We start from the raw sequence: 26,698 nt of genomic DNA, 5'->3' as shown, positions 1-26,698 counted from the left end.
CTGGTGGTGCAGTGGTTGAGAGTCCGCTTGCCGATGCAGGGGACACGGGTTCGTGCCCCGGTCCAGGAAGATCCCACATGCCGTGGAGCAGCTGGGCCCGTGAGCCATGGCCACTGAGCCTACGCGTCCGGAGCCTGTGCTCCGCAACGGGAGAGGCCACAACAGTGAGAGGCCCGTGTACCGCAATAAAGAAAAAAAAAAAAATTTGTGAGGCCCTGTTGTCTTTTAGTTTAATTATATGTTCACTTATATCAACTTAAAATCTAACTCATATGCAGCTTTTTCTACCGGGAATTGTTTGGGAGAAGACTACTCCCTGTGGAAGAGGGAGCCCTTTATTATTAATGGGCAGATGTTCTATATTTACGATTTGACCATAATCTGAAAGTCACCTAAGAGTAAGCAGTTTTTCTTTTCTGTGTCTTAATTAGTCAGTGTCCTGAAGGATATGTGTGTGTAAAAGCTGGTGTAAATCCTGATTATGGCTACACAAATTTTGACAGTTTTGGCTGGACCTTATTAGCCCTATTTCGGTTAATGATGCAGGATTACCCTGAAGCACTTTATCACCAGGTAAGAACACAGAGAATCTGCACTGCTCGGAAAAATGGTGCCATGTTCCTCCTTTCTGAAATAATGATCAAATATAATACACTGTATTAAATTTTTATGTGAAGAAGAATTTGAGGACAGAAGAAAAGAGGAAGAGAATTACCTAATGTCAAACTGTATGTTAAAACTGAGCCCAAATCTGTGTTCTTATGTATGGTATTGATATCGTATTTAATCTTTGAAACAATCCTACAAGGATATAAATATGTATATGCGCTTTTCTATGAAGACTCTAAGATGAGAGCATTTAGATAATCTCCCCAAAGTTAAAGCACATGTATCTGCCAGAGATCACTATACTGCTCTGTGGTCTCAGACATTTGGCATTAACTAAGTAAAGAGCATTTCTAAGTACTAATTCTTTAGACAAAAAAAATTGAACCTATGAGATAACCATGTATTAAGAAATTATTTGTTGAATGCCCACAATGTACTCTTTCTCTTTAATTCTCTATTTCTTCTCATTCTCCTTTAATATTCAGTAAGGCTCCAGTTGTAATAGCAGAAAGCCTGCTGTTATGAGACTTGAAATCAAAATGCTGAGAGTTCTCCTTTATAACTGATGATTTGTGTGCCATAGTGTCTCAGAAGTATATAATACGTGCTCATTAAAATAGAGATTCAATTTTTCTTTTAAGAAAAGTTCCAGCACAGTGGAATATGCAGTGTCATTTCAGCAGCATAGTTAATATCAAAGGATATTAGATAAAATAAATAAGTTACTTTAAATTCCAAAAGTATTTACAGTTGAAGAAGAACACTCTTTTTAAACACACACACCATACTTTTTATGATTGAGTAAATTATGGTGTGTGTGTATGTGTGTTTACAGGCCATTAATAATGATAAGGATAATATAATATACTTTTGGCACAAAGATTCATAATATATTATTAAATGAAAATCAAGTAAACCAAACATGCTTGTAGTATAATTATATTTCTAGTAGAAGTACATAAAAATATTACAAGTGATTTTTTCTTTATGCAAACTATATTTTTCTAATTTTGTTAGAGTAGTTATATTGTTATTTCCCAAAATTTTGAAAAGCATCAATGCCTCCTCCACAACACTATAAACTTCTTATTTCTAAAATAATCTCATCATGTTATTCTCCTTCTAACAATCCTTCAGTGATTTTCAAATTTCTGTGGGATGAAGTTCAAAGTCCATATGCATTGTCCATAGTGCCCTTTAAAATCTAGTCTCTGCATTTGTTGCCAGAATCATTTCCTAACAATATCCCAATATATACTCTCTGCTTTATTTGAGTCAAAAAGACTTGCTGTTTCCTAAATGACCTTTTCCCATAATATCTTGTTTCAGTGTGTACAAATTCAAGTTTCTTCCATCTTCAGTCTCATGCCTCAGATTTATGCCTCCAAGCTATATTTCTTTTTTGAGCCTTTCCCCAACCTCTTCTTTTAGTGCTGGACATATTCTACATCAGAATTCCATGGTACCCTGTAATTGCCTCAGGTAGTGGTTATTTTAATTGCTTGTTCAACATTTCCTCCTACTAGGAGATACACTACCTAAGAAGAAGTATTTTGTTTTATTTTAATTTTTGTATTCTCAGCATCTAACACATAGAAATGCTTGATGAAATTTTAATAAACAAAAATATAAGTGAATATTCATGGGCTATGTTACTTTATATAATAGTGAATGTCTTGCCTTTTTTTACAGCTTTCAAAGTGTGATTAGCTAATTTTCTTGGTAACATTGGTCTAAAGGAAATCCTCTCATACAACTAGTGAAGTGAGAAATCAGTCTGGGAGTGCCCTGGTGCTGGAGTCTTACAGGACCTTCATCATTATTGTACTCTAAATTTTTATTGACTAGTGTAGATAAGGTTTGCTTTGATTTGGACTGGATTTTTACTCTGAGCATTGCCCTACTGAACTAAACTGACTATGGCTAGGGAAATTTAGTAATTATTCCCAAAGAGTACAGCTCATGTTTTAGAGAATATCATTCTCCGTTCATTCAACAACTATTTATTTGACCCAAGTACTCTTTGATACAGCATCAGTACGGAAATGAACAAGCAGATTGTCAATTCTCATGGAATGGAGTTATGTTTAGCAATAGTTAACATTTACTGCATACTTGCCATGAGCTAAGATCTTCTCATACATTGTTTCATTTGATTTTCATAACAAATCTATGACAAAGGGGTATAATTAACCCCTATTTCCTGCTAAAATATAATAGAACTAGAATTTGTATACTTTTCCATTCTAATAAGATTGTATACTTTTATTCTCCATCAGCTTCATATAGGGGAAAGAGCAAAAGTTTTGAATTCAAGCATTCCCCCACAGTTGTGAGATCTTTGCCTATCTAATTTTCATCTCTTTTCTATGTGGTAAATACCACACGAATGTTTTGCCCAGAATTAATAAAATAATAACCATAAAGTATTTATTAATGTACATGTCCTACAGTGTACTCCATGATGTCTATTATGAACTCCTGAATATACTGTAAATGACAGCCATTTAGTAGGAAAAATATTTAACCACATCCTAAATAGCTGACTCATTGAGATAATCGAGTTTATGAAAAATACCTTTAAAGAAAAACATATTATAGATTAATAAGAAATTATTTCTGACTAAATGTTAGAAGGTCGTATTAATTTGTAAACATTCTTAACTCTGTTATATCAACACAGTATTTTCTGTAAATACCTGTCTATTGATTCAAATGAATACTTAAAAATTAAAACTATTCCCATTTGTTTTCTTGAAATTTGTTCATATACTTTTAATCAATGAAGATAAATCAGTGGACTATATTTTGGATTTGTCATATCTACTTATAAATTTAAAATTTTTCTGATATATCCTAGGTAATTATTATGAAATAAAAGCTAGTCAATGCACAGTTTGGAAATGTACAGTTTTGTATCTTTCTATCCACAAATGACTTCATATAAGTGAATGATATGACTTTTCTTTGTGATTTGTCTAGAGGTTCATCAACAAAGCAGGTATTCTGACAGATATAGAAATATTCCTGTTCCTCACCCCTTTGAATAGACCTGATTTTGTACCTCGTTGTGATGTTTCCATAACGTAAAATTCAGAGGAAAGTAATCTCCAAACAGTCATTCTTTGACTTTATTATACTTCATATAGTTAAAGATTCTACTTCAAAGTAAATAATCTTTCATATTCAGACTATCCAGCTTTCTTTATTGAAAGATGACAGTTTTTTCCTTTCAACATGTTTATTCTGTTAATGAAGACATAAAAGTCAGATGTTCAGCCTGAATTAATTAAATTACTAAATTCTTCCCTGGTTTTGTACCATATATTTTGTACCTTACATATATGTCTAAATTGAAGAGCTTTCATTTATTTCTCCAGGTACAGCCAGTACTTAAACTGTCTTGTGATTACATTCCACTTATAACTAAGTTATTTTCATAACAAAATTTCATTTTTCATTTTAAAATAACAGATTGCAGGAAGACAAATAACGTTTCCCCTCTGTCCTGTTTTCCACCTCTCCTTAGATCCTTTATGCTTCTGGGAAGGTCTACATTATATTTTTTGTTGTGATAAGTTTTTGGTTTGCCTTTTATATGGCAAGTTTGTTCTTAGGCATACTTGCTATCTCTTGTGAAGAAGAAAAGCAGAGAGCTGCTGAAAAAGCTAAGAAGATAGAGCCGGAACTTCAGCAGGCTTTAACGGAACTTCAAGAAGGAAATAAAGCAGCAGAGGTATAGATTTTTTAAATGCTTTTTTGGAGTCAGAGTTTATCTTCTTGGAGCATATTGTCTTCTAATAGATGCTCAATATCTGTGTGTGGTACATAATAAGATCATAAGTGATTTTAATAGGAGGGCTCACTTTTGCTACATAACATTCTTTCCTGAGTGTGGTGTGGTAAGAGTGACCAACATGTTTAAGATTTTGCTTTTGCTCCAAAATGCATATTACTACTGCTGATAAACTATGGATATATTATATATATTTTTGAACTTGACTTCTCTTAATGCAGGTATAATTGATTAATTTAAACTTGCTTCAGACAGCACATCAGAATTAGCTTTGGAAAATTTCGGTGTTCAACTCAAAAGTGACAGTGCCTTCCATAATTTAGAAATCAGAAAGTACTAAAAGCATGGATCGAAGTATAGTACTGAAGTTGTAAAAAGAGGAAAAAATTTTACTTTATTGACTTTCTAACTCGTTCAAGAGGAAATGCACTGTGCATCCTGACCTAAGGAGTTATTTTACCTGTGGAATAATTAAATCCTTGATCAGTAAAATTTAATAGTCTTACTCTAATTTTCAATGACCTTAGTGTTGTGTTTGAATATATTTTCAGATGTTTAACCTCATAGCAAAAGATTTGGCCCATGAATCTAAAAGTATTGACAGAAGTACATTAAAGAAGTTGTAGAAGATTATCTTTAAAAATCTAAATTGTGCCATAAGTGTGCAGAAAAGAAGAACAGGACCTAGGAAAGCAACCAGAAGTAGCTTTCTTATATTCCACAGGACCTAGCTATCTCACACTTCCTCTTAGGTTTAGAGAGGGATAGGTTTAGCTCAGTCTCCTAATATCCCTACCCAGAAGCTGTCAAGGTGTGCAGTGGGCAGAAGCCAAAGCAGCCTAAGGGGGACAGAACCCATGCCTCTTCTGAGGTGTTGCTCCCTTCCTCTGTGTTGTGAGGAGTCCCCCTACCAAGAAGCTTGTTCTTTGGAGAGTGTTTGGCCCAAAGTGATCACAAGCAAGTCCAGTGCTCCCACCCCACTGGCCTAGTTACAGGACCCTCACTTGTAGGAGGGGAGCTGTGCCCTGCCTTCTTTTCCATCCTTCTGGAATATTTATTTTTGCACTCTTAACACTTGCTAATAAAGATTGTCTACACGGGAAAAATACTCGAACTATATTTTCTAGTAGATGTAAAAAGGACAGATTGAGGGAGCAAACAAAAGATAGAAAGGAGCTATATCCAGGATCCTCTCACATAAAAAAGATAAAAAGAGCTGAGGAAAAGTAAAGGGCAAAAGATTCACTCTGGCATGTGTAGTATGGCTGGCTAAGAAGTTCATTCATACCAAAGGCCCCTGCTGGGCCAAAAAGGGGAAATGTTAACTTCCCTGTTATATAGCCCTTTCATTAAGTTGTCATCAGTAAAGAAGCTCTAGAAAAGTCATTCCATTAAAAAGTGGGGTCTGAATGATATGATATAGGATCATACCAAACGACAAGTTATTGATAGATATGTGTATCTATGAGGTTTCAATGCATACAATTGAAAAATGAAGCAATTGCAGACCGTATGAAGAAAACATGTATAAAAAGAAGTTATCAAATATAGCCATCATATCACCCATGAGGAAGTCACAGAAAAACAAATTACAAAAGCTTTCTGTCTCTAGAAATGAGTCCGAGGTCCTTCAGATTGAATGATTGTAGTCTGAATGATATATTGAATGTGTAATTTGTTTTGAAGTTTTGAAATGTCAAGGGCTACACACAAATGCATTCAAGAGCACAATACTTCTCTTATTTCAGATGAGATGCCCTATTAGCTCTGCTTATGAAGAACTTAGATTATTTCCTAATTTCCCAATATCTCCATTCCTTTGGCTATTTGGATCACATAAAGCCTTTCTGGTTTTAATTAATGTCTTTCAATTATAAAAGATTTCTGTTCCTGGAAGAGTACTAGAACATTTTGTCATGCAAAAGTTTTCTGGGAAAATGAGAATAAAAGTTATTTTCACAAGATGTATTTTCTTTTCCTTTTTTATTTATACATAAGAAAACACTGGACAGTGAAGAATTTAAAATGGAACATACTAAGGACCCTTTAGGTGACCAACCTGATTTAACCCTAGACAGATTCTAATTCCAATGTGGGAATTACTGGGAAATTACATATGTGTTTCATATTCTCACATTATAAGAAAACAGTAGATCATATTGGCTAAAATCAGAGTTTTGCAGTCAGATAAATATAGATTTAAGTCCATTTTAGCCACTTAATAGATATTTGCCAAGTCTATTAACCTTTCTAAACTTCAGCTTCTTCATCTGTAAGGTGTGTATTATAATATCTGTGTCATAGGTTGTTGTGAGATTCAAATTAAATAAATGTTTGTAAAGCACTTAACACTGCTTAGAATACGCTAAGCAACTGAAAAAATGGTAATGGTAATTATAGGAAAGACAAGAAGACAACTGCAAGAAGGCACTGTCGTACATATGGAGAATACTTGTCAATATAAAATTCTTTAAGTCTTTGACTATGTCCCCCTTTTAGGGATAATTAAAGTAATAATAATAATAATGATAATAATAGTATATAATATTTATTGAGTGCCAGCTATGTGCCAGACACATAATTAGTGTCTTCACAAATTCTCAAATTTAATCTTTATTGAGAAGTTCCAGTTACAAAGTTTGATCTATATTTATTAGTAATAGATTTCTCAACACTGAGAAAGAGAACCCATTTTTCATCACTTTACCATCATTGTTCTGGAAAATCAACACTGAAACAATATTATTTCATCAGTTACACAGTTTGTAGGTGAAACTTTGCTATGAATTGTCAGTTATTGGCAAAACCTTAGAAAAGAATGATTTATACAACTGTAGGAATATAAATATTAAAAAAATATATTTGCCCATCTAAACTGATATCCTTACAGTTCACCTGTATAATTAAACATTATTGACAATATTCTGTATGTTAGGCATTGTATTAAGCATTGGAGATTTTAAAATTAATAAATATAAATACAGTGTCTATCATCATGGAGCTAATGGTCTAATGGGGAGATAAACTATAAAAATAAATGGTAACTTTAGGACCACTAGACATTATGTTTCCTGATGTTATGAAATAGGAAACATAAAACACCACAATATATTCTTGCCAAAATCCACACTAAGTCTAATATGCCTCTAGATCTAACCATCTTTTTCCAGAGACTATAAGAGAGAGAAGAATGCATTAAATTAAACTAAAAAGACATAATCTGCCAAATTAAGAATGTGGAAAATTCTACAATATAAGTGATTCAGTGTCTTTAACAAATCACATAGGCTAAATAAATTTAAAATCATGATAATCAGTAGAACTGTAAACCAAAAAATATATATATCATTTTGTATTTTGATTGGAACAAATCAACTATAATAGAATGTTTCTGAGCAATGAAAGAAAATTGAGCATGGTCTGGGTCTTGGATAATATTAAGGAATTACTAATTTTGCTGATTGTGATAATGGTGTTGTGATTATCTTTTTAAAAAGCTTATTCTGAAATTTTATGATATCTGAAATTTGATTTAAAACACTTCAGGAAAAAAGTAGGGTGAGTAATACATGAAAAATGGAAAGTATAATGTCATTAATGGTTGAAGCAACCTATTGGGTACCTGGTAAGTATTATTCTCCACTAAAAAAATTAAATGAAAATATGGGAAGTGCTATAAAATTGAGAAACTTAGTGCTTTGAAAGCTTGTAATAAAGGATTTCTCTGAGTCAGAAAAGGTTTTTATTGAGGACTTGGCACTTGAACTGAGATCTGAAGAATGAGTCCGTTCTCTCTGGCGGGATGGAACAGGATGAGTCAGAGGATTAAAAAGGCCAGTGGGGTTGCAGAAGAGAGAGGAAGTCTGGGTCCAAGATGAACACTTCAGGTGTTCATTGCTAAGTGCCAGGAGTATGACTGGGTTCTTCCTTTTTCATATCTCCCCTCCAGAGAAAATTGAATCCAGCAGTGAGAAGAATCCTAGCCCCTTCTTCCAGTTTAATTTTAATGCTGGATTGTCTAAAATTCAGGCATATGTCCTTATTAGCTCTTAAACTTCCAAAAAAAGAGATTTTTGAGTCATAATCCTTTCAATTTACATTGTAAACTAGCTGTATCCTTAGGAATTGGCCAATGTATGGGCACTTATTGAGAAGTTCAATTGAGATAAATATATTACTAGACTGATATGTGGTTTGTTCATTTTGTATCCTAAAACATATCCATAGTTCAAGCCAAATCAGTAATGAGCATTGACTGTCTCAACAATAACGTTGTCACTCTGCCCGCTCCACTGCTCCCCCCATCACAGATGATGATCTTTACTGGATTGCTCTTTGTTGTAAATTCATCAAACACTGTCACCGTCACTACCAGAAGCAGCTCTATGAGAACTAATTCCTCGGTATTAAGAATATAGTGGAGGATATTGTTCACGATATGACAAAGTATCATCTTTATGAAGAAACACCTGGGAAATTCCTATCAGACTTTAATAACAAAAATTACAGTTCTATTGGTTTTTAACTCATGGAAATTTGGAATTATATAAATTATCACATATTTTATGTAGCCTTGTAAGTCAGCTAAGAAAATACTTTCTGGAATAAGCATTGGTTTAAATAAATAAATTAGCTTCACATCCTAAGCTTTTGCTTACTTTTTCAGTTAAAAAAAAAAAACAACTGAGGCAACAGAGATCTGTAGACCTAAAGAATCTGTCATTTTCCTGATGGAACTCAGTATGTAGTACAGTTGGTTTTTACCTCCTCTAGCTCTAGTATTTAAATTAGAAGGACTTAACTCCTACTGTGTGAGATGAATATGATGATTCCCTTGATATCTACTCTGGGATTTCAGATAGACCACAGCAGAATCTGCCAGCCAGGGTGTTCTGGGTATGGGTTATCAGTGAGCCTCAACCATGAATCCCCTCAGTGTTAGGGCAGCAGCAGGCCTATGCCAGTTATCTCTATTCAAAAGCTGCCTCACCTATTTAAAGTTATTTACTATTTATTTCACCTATTAGGCTCACCTATTTACCAAATTAACAAGCATACAAATATTATTATTCTTTGTGTGTGTCAAGTGTAAAAACTGTTGGGAGCTCTATGGTGCAATATCATCTACCCATTGCCAGTTTCTTACAGTTTAAATTCAAATACAAAATTTATACATGGTCACTAGAAACATCTGGGGCCATACTTGTGATAATCATGAATGTGTAGAACTTGTAACACCTGCATCGAAGCCGAGGAGTTTTGAATGCCTTTCCAATGCAAGGGTTCTTTTTAACTCTGTAATCACATCAGCAAAACAGAGGATGTCTTAAAACCATTACTCAAGAGTCATGAGGGACAGAAAGAAGTGATTCGTTTTTGGAAGTATCAAATATGTTCTAACCAAAAATATCCTTTAAAATTCATTCTATTACCTGATATTACATGAGACATATTTCATCATCTCAACACCAAATAATTGATTTTATCAAGAGAGTTTACAAAGTCATAGTTAACATATCCTCAAGTAAAAAATGTAAGGTGTTAGAGAAATGTAAGGTGTTATTGTTCAGTAACATGTTTGCCAACTGCATATTCCACAATAATTCTAAACTGTACACTGAATTCTTTGTCAAATATGGGTAATACCACTATCATTCTCTGATTTTCTCCTTTTATAGTTGACCTCATAATATAAAATGATTTTGTTGAGTTGCAAGTAATATACATTCATTTTCCAAATAATCCTAAATCAGTTTAATAATATCTATAGTGTAAAGAGTGGCAAATTATGGAACACAGAAAGGCTTTTGGAAGTAAGAATCAGCATTTTAAAGAAGGTTATAAGCCTTCTTATAGTTATAGTCTTAGATATACAAAGGGGAGAAGCCAGTATTAGACTAATCAAATTTCTTTTTAGACCAAGACTACAGAAATAGAAATGAAGAAAAGATCATCAACTTCTATGATTACTTCTTTGGATATGTTGGATGATGCTACTATCAGACATAAAGAAGGTAAAGTAAAAAATATTTAGACACTATGGAAGGTACCATTCATATGATTCACTTTTGAAAATTTTTATTTATTTATTTATTTATTTATTTATTTATTTATTTATTTATTGGCTTTGTTGGTTCTTTGTTGCTGCCCGTGGGCTTTCACTAGTTGCAACGAGCGGGGGCTACTCTTCGTTGTGGTGCGCGAGCTTCTCATTGTGGTGGCTTCTCTTTGTTGCGGAGCATGAGCTCTAGGTGCGTGGGCTTCAGTAGTTGTGGCATGTGGGCTCAGTCGTTGTGGCTCGCGGGCTCTACGTGTGCAGGCTTCAGTAGTTGTGGCACGGAGGCTCAGTAGTTGTGGCACATGGGCTTAGTTGCTCCGCGGCATGTGGGATCTTCCCAGACCAGGGCTCAAACCCGTGTCCCCTGCATTGGCAGGCGGATTCTTAACCACTGTGCCACCAGGGAAGTCCCCATCTGATTCACTTTTAAGGAAATCTTCCAATTTCTTCAGAATTTTAGATGATAATAACTAAAATTTAAGGAATAACATGAGACTATTAGGGTAAACCATACTTTAAAATTTCATAAGCATAGTGTTTTAAACACTGGAAAAGGAACCAAAGAGTACCAAGGTATTTTCTTTGTTTAACATTGAAAACAACATGAAGTATTACCTTGTAACTAAAAATACAGTTTGGTGTATATAACATTAACCTATTAAGGTCCTTTTTATACTTATCTCTGCTTTTTAAATATATATAACTAGTAATCATTATTATAGACAATATTGAAAGACATTATTTTGTAAAGCATGTAAATCTAAAATTATAAATATACTCTCAATTGTATTCCATATTTGTTTTTCTTGAGAGGTACTCCTATGTTTTGATTCTAATACGCAATTTGTCTCATTTTCATTTGTCTAACTTGCAAGCATGAACAAAATAGAAGAAATTTACTTTGCTCTGATTTTTATTAATACAAAATACTTCTATTTGCTAATACAAAATGCGATGTCTAGTTTCAAACCTCCCTTTGCATGCAAAAGTCAAAAATTTCTACTAGTTAGAGCTTAAATAAACAATTAGCTAATGCATAACTTTTCTATTCTTTCATTTCAGGACTTAGAAGATCCAGGAAGAAATGTCCATGTTGTTGGTATAGATTTGCTAAAACTTTCCTGATCTGGAATTGTTCTCCGTGTTGGTTAAAGTTGAAAGAGTTTGTCCATATGATTATAATGGACCCATTTACCGATCTTTTCCTTACCATATGCATAATTTTAAATGTACATTTTTTGGCCTTAGAACACTACCCAATGAGTTTAGAAACCAACAATATTCTCAACATTGAAAACCAGGTAAGGCTCTCATTGTACATTATTTTCTTTTGCAATTTCAACTTTTCTTTAGTCATCATTATCCCTGCAATTTTGTTTTATAACTCCAAAATGTTGCAAATGCATTATATAAGTATTAGATGAAGTACTGTGTTCATGCTTTCTCACCTCACCTCCCCCAGCCCTGCTTTGTAACTATTCTTATCATTGAATAGATTTATAGCTAGAGTCCTTTTAAATTTAATACAGTCAGGTTAAGTAGAAATTATTTATTTCCTCTCCCTTCTCAAATATCCCCTCTTTTGGTATGGTAGCCCCTAGATCAAGGTAGGGCAGAGGTGAAATAACAGACACAAGTCCTTCACTGACACCTGAATTTTGAATTCTGTTACAACTGCACCTAATATTAGACTGGAGCTTATCCTTTTGGCAACGTATTTTTGAGATTCGCCCATCTTTTCTTTCCACATACAATACAAAAGACAAAGATTTCTATGAGTTTAAAAACAAGTCACATTCAAGCAAATATATATTGTTTAATTTTTTTTTTTTTTTTCTTTTTGCGGTATGCGGGCCTCTCACTGTTGTGGCCTCCCCCGTCGCGGAGCACAGGCTCCGGACGCGCAGGCCCAGCGGCCATGGCTCACGGGCCCAGCCGCTCCGCGGCATATGGGATCCTCCCAGACCGGGGCACGAACCCGTATCCCCTGCATCGGCAGGCGGACTCTCAACCACTGCGCCACCAGGGAGGCCCTATTGTTTAATTTTGTTTGCTTTTATTGTTGTTTAGTTGCTTGATACTCATACAAACAGCCAACTGCTGCCAATTTTGAACTATACATTTACTTGATATCAAAACAGTAATTTAGTTATTTCTGCCAGTGTAGTTTTCAAAGGACAATTTCCATGGGTTTGCTTTTTTCCTGGATCATATATACTTTTGAAAAATTTCTTTTACAGTTTTTAAAATTATATGTCTTATATGTGCTCTTTATCCCAAAAGGAACTATTCAAGATGAAAAGGTTTTCACTCTCAAATATTCTTTTGTTTTCTTCCAGGATGGCTTTTATTAAAGTAATTGAAGATTACATGATGTTTGACATTAGATTGTCAAACAAAACCTATGAGCCTGTACTTGTAATACAGACTCTGAAACTAATCAGATCTTGACAGAGGAAATATGAAAAAGGTGGCAGTGAAATGTACAGTTTCTGCATGTGAGGGTTCTGATAGAGCTACTGGAATCATATTCTCGTCTCTATGTTTTGTTTTATTTAGGTGTTTATTGGAATTTTCACAGCAGAAATGATTTTTAAAATAATTGCCATGCATCCGTATGGGTATTTCCAAGTAGGCTGGAACATTTATGATAGCCTAATTGTGTTCCATGGTTTAGTAGAACTTTATGTAACACATTTTCATGGACTGGCTGTTTTTCGATCATTCAGGGTGGTAAGTATAATCCAAGACCTAAATTTTATTTTATAAAAATTCATCTCAGTTTCCTCAGACATGAAGTGGGAAGAATAGTAATACCTATCCTTTTGGTATATTGGAGGTAGTAAATGAATTAATTCATATATAACAAGCTTAGAAAGTAACCCAGAAAAGAGTAAGTCGTCTCCAATGCTGTTGTTTGGCTCAGGCATTAAAGGAAATACGCCATATATACGGCAAATTTGAGATACAATTTTAGAAAGCAGGGTCAGGAATACTGGGTCAGTTTTGAGAAGCAGGATAATAAAGAGTCCCAGAAGCTGAATGCCAGTGTGTAACTAAAGAATCAGGTGAGTATTTCTAAATGTAGGGTAGAAAACTTTGTAAAAGAAGAACGGTCAGGCCAATAAAATGTTATTAGAAAATTATCAAGTCAGTATCACTATATATGCCTGCAATGTAGGTGGTGGTAAAAGCATCAGAAAACTAGGCAAAGAAATAATGTTATTAGAATGATATTTATAGAAATGTTGGGCATTTGATAAATAATAGATTGTCTCATTCTTTATAACAAGTTGAAGGAATGTAGCAGATATCAAGAACAATTAAGTAGATTTGATCTTATCCAAATAATTCTTCAGAATCCTATCTTAAATCTTTATCCATAGGCTTGTCTAATGAGTAAGAGAAAAATATAAAAGCTGTATTTATCAAATTTATGGATGAAACAAGACTGGGAAATACAGACAATGTAATAAAAGGTAGTATCAAAATATGTGAAAGACTAGTAATGGACTGAATCTAAGATGATTACGTTTATTTATTTATTTTTTATTTTTTTGGCTGTGTTGGGTCTTCGTTTCTGTGTGAGGGCTTTCTCTAGTTGTGGCAAGCGGGGGCCACTATTCATCGTGGTGCGTAAGCCTCTCTCTATCGCGGCCTCTCTAGTTGCGGAGCACAAGCTCCAGACGCGAAGGCTCAGTAGTTGTGGCTCACGGGTCTAATTGCTCCGCGGCATGTGGGGTCTTCCCAGACCAGGGCTCGAACCTGTGTCCCCTGCATTGGCAGGCAGATTCTCAACCACTGCACCACGAAGGAAGCCCTAAGATGATTAAGTTTTACATGGATAAATGTTGAGTCCTACCCCTGAGTCCAGAAAGCCAACTATATACCAGAAAAAGTTGAGGAAGGTATAGCACATATAAAAATAATATAAGGATTTTAGATGACCCAAATATTAAGGTGATTTTGTGCCATATAAATAAAATTTTTTTAATCTGGTGAAAAGAAGTGAAATATTCAGACTAAACCTAGCATGTTTTGTTTGGTCTTCCATGTTATTTTTAATGGTAAATACACAATAGAACTGTCAATGGAATTCAATGGAAACTGAAGACTTTTCCAGCATCATCTTTATGTCAAAATGTGGGAAAATATTCAATACACTGTGAAAAACAAAACAAAGAATGGATACTTGCTTTACCAGATATTAAAACATAAAACTAGAATAATTATAATAGTGTAATATTGAATGGGAATTGACAGATCAATAGAAGAAAATATACATGGATTTACAGTAATAAACTATAGAATATGTAAGATGTATTAAGAATTATACATAAACTGAATTTTCAGTGCTTAGTATTAATAATGCTCAAAACTGAATATTACATTAAAGGCTACATATGTATATGTGTATAATGCTGATAAAAATTTTTAATGTACATCGTAATGAATAGTGACCAGATTTTTTGTTGTTTTTTTCTTATTCTGGTTTTTACATTGCTCTATCAGTTGCGAATTTTCAAATTGGGGAGATATTGGCCAACTTTCAAGATTTTGATGCTGACTCTTGGTAACTCAATGATGGCCCTGAAAGACTTGGTCCTGCTGTTGTTCACATTCATATTCTTTTCTGCTGTGCTTGGCATGAAGCTGTTTGGTTCAAATTACAAAATATACGTCTGCAACATAGATGAAGACTGTCAACTTCCACGCTGGCACATGCATGATTTCCTCCACTCCTTCCTGAATGTATTCCGGATTCTCTGTGGAGAGTGGATAGAAACTTTATGGGATTGCTTTAAGGTAGCAGGCCATTTCAGTTGTATTCCTTTTTACATGATGGTGATTTTAGTTGGAAACTTATTGGTAAGTAATCCATGCTTTAAAATTTTCCTTGAAAAACTGATGTATTGTAGTCTGGCATTTTCACAATGTGGACTTATGGAAGCCAGTGGTCTATAACTGTGCTGTCTGATATGGTGGCCTCTAGCCCCATGTGGCCATTGATCAGTTAAAATATGAGTGGTCCACTTTGAGATGTGTCATAAGTGTAAAATACCCACTGAATTTGAAGTCTTACCTCCCAAAAAAGAATGTAAATGATTTCATTAATAATTCTTATATTGAATGTATTTTAATTATAATATTTTGATACATTTAGTTGAATAAAATATATTAGTAAAATTAATTTCACCTGTTTTTGTTTACACTTTTAGTGTGCCTACTGGAAAATTGCATATGTGATATGCATCATATCTCCATTGGAGAGCACTAGTTATAACCTGCTACTCAAAGTAGCTTTGGCTTTATGGGAGATAGTTATTAATGAAGACTCTCAGATCCCATCCCAGACCTGTGGAATCAGAATCTCTATTTTAACAATATCCCCAAGTGATCTTTATGCACATTAAATTTTAAGAAGCACTTAAATGTAACACTGGTTGTCAAATTTGACTGCACATTGGAATTACCTGGGGAACTAATAAAAATAAACTAATGTCTTGGATTCATTCCCAGAGATTCTGATTTTATTGATATGTGGACATAGCCTGGTCATCACGATTTTTTTAAAAAAATCCTCATTTGATTAAATTGTGCAGCAAAATTGGAAAACCACTGATCTATAAAACTGTTATGCATTAACTAAGAGGAAATGCTTTCACTTTTAAATTTCCAGTAATTGGAGTGATATTACCTTTTACTTCTTCAAGAAAAAAATGGCTTATAAGACAAAATTGTTCTTACGGAAAAAAAAAGAGACTCAATTTACTTTTTATTCCTAAGTCATAGAGGTCAAGCACATCTCCCAAAAGGTGGGGAAAAAAATCACAGGTTAGACTCCATTGTATCAGCACATTTCCTCATTGCTTCTATTTACACTGGGCATACTCCTGTCATATGCACACATTGACATTATGTTTAATTGTTCATGTACTTGTCTATCTTCCTTATTAAACTGTAAGCTCCATGAAGGAAGGGATCATGAGTCCTCCTATTAATCTTTTAGGAGATTAGGCTATTTTTAATTCAGAGCACACTTAAACAAAGCAGTAGCATTTTACAGTGTTCTTTCTTTAGATCACAGTTCCAGAGCATTTTGAACTTAATTTTCAGCCTTTTAACGCTCTTATTTTATATGTATATATGCATATATATATATATATATATATATATATATACACACATATATATATATATGGGGGGAAGTGTGTGTGTATCTAAAATATAAGAAATCTTACATTGTAAGCTCTTAAATATACAGTTGCTGTAGCATAATTTTTCCTTCTCCAAATCCTGGCACAAAAATCTATTCTTTCATTCATTCCATAATTAATTAATTTTTCAACAAATATTTTTTATCATGTAGTTTGTGCCTAGCATTGTGCTGGTTGTCTATTTAAGAGAAAACATGGTTTCTACTCATTTGAAGCTTATAGTCATGAAATTCTTACTAAACACTCTTCATTTTTCTCACCGTGGACAATACTTAACCAAACAAAGGAAAAAGAAACAACCAACTACCTTAAATTATACTTGGTCTTTCCCTTTGTCCTTTGAGAATGATAGAGATGCTAATAGTCTAGGTCCTACAAGGGCCATGGAGCCCCTGCCCAGATTATCTGTCAATAAACCTTAATATCAAAATGGGACACTAGTGAGAGAAAATCAAACTATTCTGGGGGTATTGACATTCAATTACTGTCTTTTCACTTTTTTTTTTCCATTGAGATTCTGTCATTGTAGGTTATAGAAAATATATGTTAGTTGTTCAGATGATCTTACCTGCAAGAAATTTCCCATGCTGAGCCATCTTATACCCTCTGTTTTATTGCTACGCCAAAACTATCGTTACGATTAAGATGATTTATTTGATGACTTTATTATCTGCAAAAATATTTTGATTTTTCCATGAGTGATTCTCATTTGAGCTTTCTCTATTCCTAAGTGTTAAAAATATCTGGGTATTGAGAAGTAAAAGTTATTCATTAGAAATGAACACGATTTGGTGGGTATTTCATAATATTTTAGGTGTATATGTGCCTGAGAAACAGTAATAATCAGAGTGCTTGAGAATTCACCTCTTCACATAGATCCAAAATTCTGAAAGATATTTTAACAAATGAATGCTGCAGATCTTCATATACTTAGCTATTTTATTTTATGTACACATAAATTGTCAGTATAATTATTTTTAAAAGTAGATCTTAATATATGAAGAAATACAAGCAGGAAAATGTTATATAAGTTATATACATATTATTACACATAATGTGTAACATTTGAACCTTTCCCTTTAAAAATAAAAGGTAAAGCATAAAGTAAATTAAATCTTCAAAAACTCAAGTATCTGAAGAGAGGAGAGAAAACTGCCAGAATAGACAAAATGCTCAAATTACTTCTTTAAGTCTAAGAGAATAATCAATATAAATCTCCAACACTAGAATCTAAAATTATAATCTATACCCTACAACAACAAACAAAATAAAAATCTGATTCTCTGGAAAATGTACATGCCTTGATCTTATTTCTCAGTGATAGTAAAGGTCGAAATACACACTATCCTCAAATTCAAAATAACTTGCAAATATTAGGAATGATTCTTCCATCACTCATCTCTTTCTTATTTGACCAAATTTATTATCACAGAGAATCAATTAACCTACCCAATCCTTGTGCTTGCACGTCACAAAGAAAGTTAGATGTGGGCTTCAGAACCAGGGATAGCTCTCTCCCCATGAGATTCCTCATGGGTTTGCAGACCCATGAAGATCTTGGGTTAGGGGTTAGGGCTAAAGTGAAGTCAGCCACCTGGAGTAGCAATTCATTTTCTCACTTTGGGAGAGTTAGCCTGGCTTAGTGAATAAAACAAACTTTGGAATAAGACAGACTTATGTTCAACCTGTGTGATCTTTGATACTTAGCATCTGTAAGCTTTGTGGTTTTCATCTGTAAAAGAGAAACAAATGATATTTTATAGAATATTGTGACCTTGAGATGAGTTCTGGTTATACAAACCACTAACACAGCACTTGGCCCACTGTAGATGAGCAAAAACTGAATAGCCTAAATAGCACTGTAGTGTGTATGCTGTTTTCAAATCTCAGGTCAGCTTTTTTAAAAGATTATTTTGTTGTTGTTGTTGTTTGAGAGGAAACAAAAAAATGAGATGCATTTAACCTCATTTACTTCCTCATTCAGATACTTTACCTGTTTCTGGCATTGGTCAGCTCATTTAGTTCATACAAGGCTGCAACAACTGAAGAGAATGATGAAGCAAAAAATCTCCATCGTGCAATGGCAAGGATTAAAAAAGGAATAAATTATGTGCTTTCTAAAATATTATGCAAAAAACAAAATGTTCCAGAGGAAACAATGGACAATGTAAGTGATATATATGTTAAAGAGAATATTTCTGACCATACTCTCTCTGAATTGAGCAACACCCAATATTTCCTCAAGGATCAGGAAAAAAGCAGTGGCACAGAGAAAAACACAATGACTGAAAATGGGAGTCAGTCACTTATCCCCAGTCCCAGTGTCTCAGAAACTGTACCAATTGCATCAGAAGAATCTGATATAGAAAATCTGGACAATAAGGAGATAAAGAGCAAGTCAGGTGATGGAAGCAGCAAAGAAGTAAGTTGTTGTAATATCATGATTTCTTATTTCTTTAATATTATGATTTCTTGTTTGATGGCATTGTTGATAAGGAAATGAAGCAGTGCTGAAGTTCCAGAGTTAGATTACCCATTCAATCCTAGCTATAGCGTTCCTTGCTCCTGAGTTTCTGCTGTTGATCAAGTTTCTTAAACTTTCTAAACTTCAGTTTCCTCGTCTGTAAATGAGGATAAACTGGTATCTATTTCTTAGAGGAGATAGAAAAGAAAGATAAAGAAAAATAGTTCAATAGTGCATAGAATATTGCCCATATATAGTAAGCACTTAGTAAACATCAGGTAATATAATTATAATAGTCTGTCCGTTAATAAGCAAGCAGCATGAGGTAATGAAAAGCATATTGAAGAAAACTACATTTTTTAAATCTATGTGTATTATTGGAGAAATCACCAAACTCTCCTGGGCTTTATCATGTTTAAAATATAAGATGGGACTAGAAGAGTGCTAAGTTACTTTCTTGCTTGCTAAAATTTTAAGATTCTTCTCAGTTCATTTCTGCAGTGTATTATAGTATATATAATTGAGTTGGACTGTAAGAACAAAGGAAAAAACCACCACTTTGAATTGTGAACATTTTGCAACTTTATAAACACAGGGTGGTGGGGGAGAAGGGTCATATTCAAAGAAGGGCAGATACTACTGTTCACTTAGCTTTTAAAATGTATACCCTACGGGATACGGTCTTACTGTCTTCATTTGCAAGCAGCATAATGTGTTATTAGGAGCTATCATTAAATACAAAGCTACATCTATAGAGATCATATCTGCACTGTGAGCCACTTGCATTGGACCTCACTAGAGAATCGTTTTAGTTCATTCACTGGCATGGGGAAGGGCAGAGAATATCTTTTTCCAGGTCCCCATAGTCTCTGACACCATCTTATCTCCCAGACCTCTTCTGGCTTGGCAGCTGCTCTCTGCAATAACTTATCAAACTGGCCTTCTAAAAGGAATTAAGTTTCAAATATTCAAAGTCCTTCTAGTTTCTAGTGCAGGCATCTTTGTTTCCGAGAATCATTTTCACTCCTTATCACACCCCATGTTCTCAGGTTCATTTTCCTTTAATTAATACCATTATTGGAAAATGAAAAGTATTCTTCTCCAGCACACTTCTATATCTTCACTTAAATATTTATGAATATTTATAGAGTGCTAGCTGATTTTATTTAAATTATAACAACACTATAAGGCATGTACTACCATCCATTTCTCAGTAAAATTACTATTTATCACAGCACATCATGTGGAAATGGGAAACTTCTTGCCAATCTCATTAGAAAGTTGGAGATATGAAATACATAGGAAAGATGGAAATTAATATAACTGTAAATGTTGAAGTTTCAGAAGTTGTTATTTAAGCTGCATAATTATTTGGTCTTGTTGATTGGTTAACTACTCAAAGCAGATTTATTCATTTATATATTTCATTATATATTTATAACACTTTCCAGATTATGTAGCCCAAGAGTGCTTAGGATGTTGATCTACCAAAAGCCAAAGATGAAATATAAAAATTACATGTGATCTGATAATTCAGAGATTCATACTCTCTTTAGTATTTATACTTTCATATTTTATTACAAATATATAACTATATAAATTTCATAAAAACATAAAATTTAAATCAGATTCTGAAACTTGTTTTTTCATAATGTAGCAATATATATTGGCCATTAAATAGTCTTTTACTAAAATGATTTGTAATTTTGAATCTTAATTGATTTATTTATAAATTTAGAATAATAAGTACTCACACAGTTTTGGGAAAATGTCATCAAATAATTTATGTGCAAGGGTTTTAAAAACTCTAATAAAGCATTTAAATATAAAATGTATAATTTTCAATCATTGAATGCTCAAACATGATATAGTATTAATTTATTTATTGTCTACTCCCAAATCAGTGTGTTGCTATACGCTTATTTTATCAATAATAAAGAGAATACAATGGGAAATGAAATAATTTTTCAAAAGATTTGCTTATAAAAGAGTAATATCCTGCTGGATATTTTATTTTTTTAATTGAGCACCATGATGTCTTACAATTGACCATATATGGTTTAAAGCAAACAAAACTTCTAATTTTATTTCCTTGACGCTTACTGTGCAAAAGACAAAGAGGTAGAACAAAATATTTATATATATATTTTATATAGACTCTACCTAGATCTTTCCTTTCAGAAATTTGAGATAGCCTTCACATCTTTTAGGAGAACAGTGTTATTAACTATATGTTAATTTTAATCTAAAAATTATTTTATCTTAAATTAATTTTTTAAATATCTTTTAAAAACTTCAAGTCCCAGAGATATGTATGCATTTTAATATCAATTATGAAATTGGCCTGAAGTCTTTTACGCCTGACAGTAGTCTTTCTGTACATAATTTTTCTTTTTTCTGAAAATAAAATAAATTTTAACTACAGTGAGTAAATGAAACTTTAACCACAACTTTCTTGGTGGGATTTTACTTTTCAGAAGGTAAAGCAATCTAGCTCATCTGAATGCAGTACCGTTGATATTGCTATCTCTGAAGAAGAAATGGTCTATGAACGTGGAAAGCCAAAGCGTCTTAAAAACAGTAAGAAAAAAATTAATTCCTTTGAAAATTGTATTTAAATTAGACTAAATTTCTCTTAACCTAAATAATACTATTGAATATACTTTTAATTTTAAAGAGTTTATTAATTTGACTAAGGAATACACACACATGAACATGTCTGTGTGCATGTACATGTACACATGCCCATATGAATCCTCATAGAAACGTATAATAAATATCTAAGAAAAAGTCAGTATTTGGAAAAGAGAGGAAGGGCTTACTTCCTAGGGAGTCTAATAAAGTAGTTAAGAGTGTTGGTTCTGAAATCAGACAGCCTGAGTTCGTATGCCAGCCCACCATTTACTAGCTTTTACTTACCCTCTCTCTGGCTCATTTCCTAACATGTAAAATGAGAATAATAATAAGACATCATGGGATTATTAAAAAGATTAAATAAGTGTACATGTGTGTGTTTTTATAACTCATGGAATGGGGTCAATATTTAAAATACTCATAGGAAAACAAATCACGTAATGGTCATGTATTTTTATATACCACATGAATATTAAGAAATGTATGGGTCTTCTATCAGTTGACTGACTCACTAGATATGTAGCATTCAACCCTCAATGACTTATAATTCAAATTAGTTTCCTAACAAGATTAACAAATAACTGTAGGTTCTGAACATTTGAAATCACTGGAAATCATCAAAATGGTAATTGCTAAATGTTCAAATTCCTATATTAAAAAATAAGAATCCGCTCTTGGTAGCTTGAGTTATAGCACTTGTATCATACAAGACCAGGGAGGAAACATTTTCTATATTTTTCTGACCAAAGATGTATAAATTGACTCTAGGTAAAATTCTATAAAATTCTAAAATGTGTTGACTTTAAACTCCACCCACCTCCATTCTTCATTCTCTTACCTGTTAATCATACCCTTCTCAAGCCTCATGTTTTCCTTATGCTAACTCTCTTGATGAGAAGGTAGAATTCAACCTCATACACCAGTACTCTACCCACAAATTACTCCATAATCCAAGCTTAGGTCCTTAAATAGTCTCAATCAAAATTTCCATTCCCATGCCACCTAAGAGCTGGGATCAATTTAATTTACTTAACTGATATTATACCTCTTACTATGTCATAAATATTTGTATATTTAAATGGAAATGCTTGTTTTGCCATGTGAATCTTCAGAGAATGACTTTTCAGGCATTATACAAAAATGTAGTGATCAGAAGATGGTGTGTGTGTGTCTTGTGTGTATGTGTGTGTGTGTTTTGTAGGAGTAGGGGTGAGTTCTATTCTCAGACTCTGCCCAGCAGGGTAAGAGGATGTTCTAAGTCATCTCTTCCTTTCACAATTTCTTTCCTCCTACCGTTACCAAACTCACAAGTTAAGTTTTTTCTTTTTTTCCTCAGTGATTGCACTGGTCACTACAATAGAGGTAAAACTCAAATATTTATGTCAGAAACCACCTATATTAGACTCTGTAAATAAATACTTGCCAAAACATTTGGAATGTTTACTTTTTCATGAGTTTTCTAGACTTCTGTTCTTAATAGTTTCATTCTTGACAGGTTATGGACGGAGATTTTCATCTGCTCAAATCAGCAGAGACTCCAAGAAAGGAAAAATTTGGCAGAACATAAGGAAAACTTGCTGCAAGATAGTAGAAAACAGTTGTTTTAAGTGTTTCGTTGGCCTTGTCACTCTGCTCAGCACAGGTGCTCTGGTAAGTGAGAGTTCATATTTTTATGGAAAAAAAATGCGTCATGAGTCTACATTCATGAAGTCACCATGCCAAATCATTTTTCCCCAGAATACTTATTATAGCACCAAATTTCATATTCTAGGATTTTAGTTTTAGAAGACATACATTACAGTTTCTTAGAAAGTCTGTATATGCCTCATTCGATATTAAATAAATAATATAACTTCAAAATATATGAATGATAGCAGGAAAAAAGAATGTTAATAAATACCCAATTTTTCTTATTTTAATAAAGTTTAATAAAATGCACATATTGTGCTAGTACTTTGTTACCCGTTCCATTGGAAAGTGAAATATTGCATTTACTTTTTTGTATAATTAATTAATTAATTTTTGGCTGCGTTGGGTCTTCATTGCTGCACGCGGGCTTTCTCTCTAGTTGCGGCGAGCGGGGGCTACTCTTCATTGCGGAGCGTGGGCTTCTCATTGCGGTGACTTCTCTTTGTTGCAGGCTCTAGGCGCATGGGCTCAGGAGTTGTGTCTCGAGGGCTCTAGAGCACAGGCTCAGCAGTTGTGATGCATGGGCTTAGTCGCTCCGCGGGATGTGGGATCTTCCTGGACCAGGGCCCAAACCCGTGTCCCCTGCATTGGCAGGCGGATTCTTAACCACTGTGCCACAGGGAAGTCCCTGCACATACTTTTAAGAACCTTTGAACTACAAATATATTTACCCATTGACCCAAGAATCTTAATTCAGGGAAATTATCTTAAAATCTTCACACGTATTAAATGCATTTACAAGGCTATGCACTGAAGAATTTTTTGTAATAGCAAGATTGAAAAACAAACAAAAAAAACTATATTAGGTGACTGTTTAAATATGCTATGGTACAGTCATCCAATGGCATACTGTGCAGTTACCTAGAAAATACAAGAGCTGTCTGCATGCTGATATTGCAATTCCCCAAGATACAGTAGTAAGTGAAAAAAAGAAAGAATAAAGTGCACAGCATGCTACATTTTATGTAAGAAAGGGAGAAAAATAGAATGTATATTGATATTTGCTTGTGTTTGATTAAAGAAGATCAAAGAATGATACACAAGAAATAGTTAATCATGAGATACACAAAGCAGAGAAGATGGTGTCATGGTTGGGAACCAGACTTTGTACTGCAAATATTTTTAAAGTAAATTTTATACTGACATTTAGCACACTTACTGAAAAGCATGCAAATCATAAGTATATAGCATAAAAGATTTTCACCAAGTGAATGTACCTATGTAACCATCACTTGGCTTGAGAAATAGAATGCTACCAGGGCTCCAGAACCATACTCTGACCCGTAACAGTTACTTCTTCATTCCATGTGGATAGCCAGTATGTGGACTTCAACTGCCACAGATTGGTTTTGCCTATTTTTTAATGTTTTAATTGAAATAGAGACTTCTGTATATCTTTTTATATTATTTCACATTATATACCTATTCAGTAAGTAAATACATGTAATGAATAAAGTCCTTTAAAATAACTTTGGATGATATTTATAATCTGCTTTTTTTTATAATCTGCTTTTATAAACACTTTTACTCCATAATTCGTTCGAGTCAGCAATTCTCTTATTTTATATTTACTTCTATTTAACAATAGGTTTTTAAGAATCACACCATTCTTTACTGAAGATTATTTTCATCCCTGTTTAATCTTTGACCTCAAATGCACTTTGAAACAAGTCTGCCTGAGGTTATTGATACTTTATTGCCTTTTTTTCAGTGCTAAAAAAATACTATGAAATTGCTTTGAATGACATTATCAGAATTTGCTTCCTTCAGAGTAAAACTGAGGTTGATCTATTAAAACCAAGAAACTTTAGAAAAACATTATAGTTTTATTTCATATTCATGTGTTTCCAATGGTTTATCTGACAAGCTTTGTGACTTTTTCATGTAATAGCAGCATGGATTTCTGAAAACACAGGTTTGGGGGTTTTGTTTCTTTGTTTGTTTATCTCTGCTCCTTTAATCTCAATAGCATATATCTATGTGATGGCTATGTGGAATTAGAGACAAGAACCAGGTCAGATGTGACTAAAGATTCCATCTCTTAAATTTGATTAACTGATTTGAGAGAGGATTTTCAGATCACTAATTAGAACACAATTTGGAGGTTCTGGAATCAATGAATGATGTTTGCTACAGGCATGGGATCAGAACACGGATGTGGATTGTGTGAATAAATCCAAACCAAGTGAACAAGCCCTTGAGACTACAACCTATGACAATGCTCACCATCTAGAGATGGGATTTCATTCCCCTCTATGCCAAAAGAGCTTATAGAAATTACATGTACACTAATCCTTAAATTTTTTACCCACAGGCTTTTGAAGATATATATATTGATCAGAGGAAGACTATTAAAATCTTATTAGAATATGCTGACATGATCTTCACTTACATCTTTATTCTGGAAATGCTTCTAAAGTGGATGGCATATGGTTTTAAAGCCTATTTCACTAATGGCTGGTACCAACTAGACTTCATGGTCGTTATTGTACGTATTTTAAAGAAAAAATTTAAAGGCTATTTGATTTACTCTTCCTTCTTTACTCTGACTTACTCTTCCATTTACTTATATCTTTCTTTTCCCTCTCTCTATACATTTTCAGTCACCAACATCCCATATTTCTTCATATGTAATGCTTCACATCCATCCTTTTCTTTTCATTCTAAAATTTTAACAGTTCAGTACTTAACTCCTGATTCTTCTAATCATTGCCTATAAACCTGCTGCTAATTAGAATCATCTTATTGCAGAATATCTTGAAAATATCAGCATTCTAAAATATTTAGATTGGTTCTACCTTTAAATCATACATTTAAAATTAGACTATTTATCATAACCTTCACCAGTACCACACTGATCCAAGCTACCAGAACTGCCCATTTGTATCACTGCAGTAGATTCCAAGCTGAGATCCTTGCTTCCACCACTGCACGCCTTTGTTCTACTCTCCACATAGCAGCCACATATGTTGTACTGTTGTAAAATGAAACTCAGCTCAAGTCACTTTTCTTGAAATCCTCCAATAAACACCCCTCACTCATAGTAAAAGCTACAGTCTTTGCAATCAAAGGCCTACAAGTCTCTACATGATCCAGTCTTATGTCCTGCTACTCTCCCTTTCCCCCATCCTGGTCTATATACTGCTCCACCAGCACTGGAATTCTTGCAGTTCAAAAACCATGCCAAAATTACTTCTATCTTAGTGCCTTTGCACTTATTCTTCCTTCCA

The 26,698-nt window shown here is 33.6% G+C and overlaps 1 protein-coding gene across 1 annotated transcript in view; it reads left to right on the top strand.

Annotated features, from left to right (window-relative positions):
- Positions 1-26,698, top strand: part of SCN7A (sodium voltage-gated channel alpha subunit 7) — a 56,136-nt gene that overhangs the window by 16,560 nt on the left and 12,878 nt on the right. The window contains exons 8-17 of the mRNA XM_060106464.1: positions 432-573; positions 4,139-4,345; positions 10,323-10,419; positions 11,526-11,764; positions 13,023-13,196; positions 14,976-15,332; positions 18,666-19,103; positions 21,623-21,725; positions 23,275-23,429; positions 25,783-25,956. Coding sequence (XP_059962447.1) covers positions 432-573; positions 4,139-4,345; positions 10,323-10,419; positions 11,526-11,764; positions 13,023-13,196; positions 14,976-15,332; positions 18,666-19,103; positions 21,623-21,725; positions 23,275-23,429; positions 25,783-25,956 — 2,086 coding nt within the window. The remainder of the gene's footprint in view (positions 1-431; positions 574-4,138; positions 4,346-10,322; positions 10,420-11,525; positions 11,765-13,022; positions 13,197-14,975; positions 15,333-18,665; positions 19,104-21,622; positions 21,726-23,274; positions 23,430-25,782; positions 25,957-26,698) is intronic.

Source organism: Mesoplodon densirostris, chromosome 8 (assembly GCF_025265405.1).
Source record: "Mesoplodon densirostris isolate mMesDen1 chromosome 8, mMesDen1 primary haplotype, whole genome shotgun sequence".
Lineage (NCBI taxonomy): Eukaryota > Metazoa > Chordata > Mammalia > Artiodactyla > Ziphiidae > Mesoplodon > Mesoplodon densirostris.
Note: the sequence above shows the minus strand (reverse complement) of the source record. Positions and strands in the feature narration are given on the sequence as shown.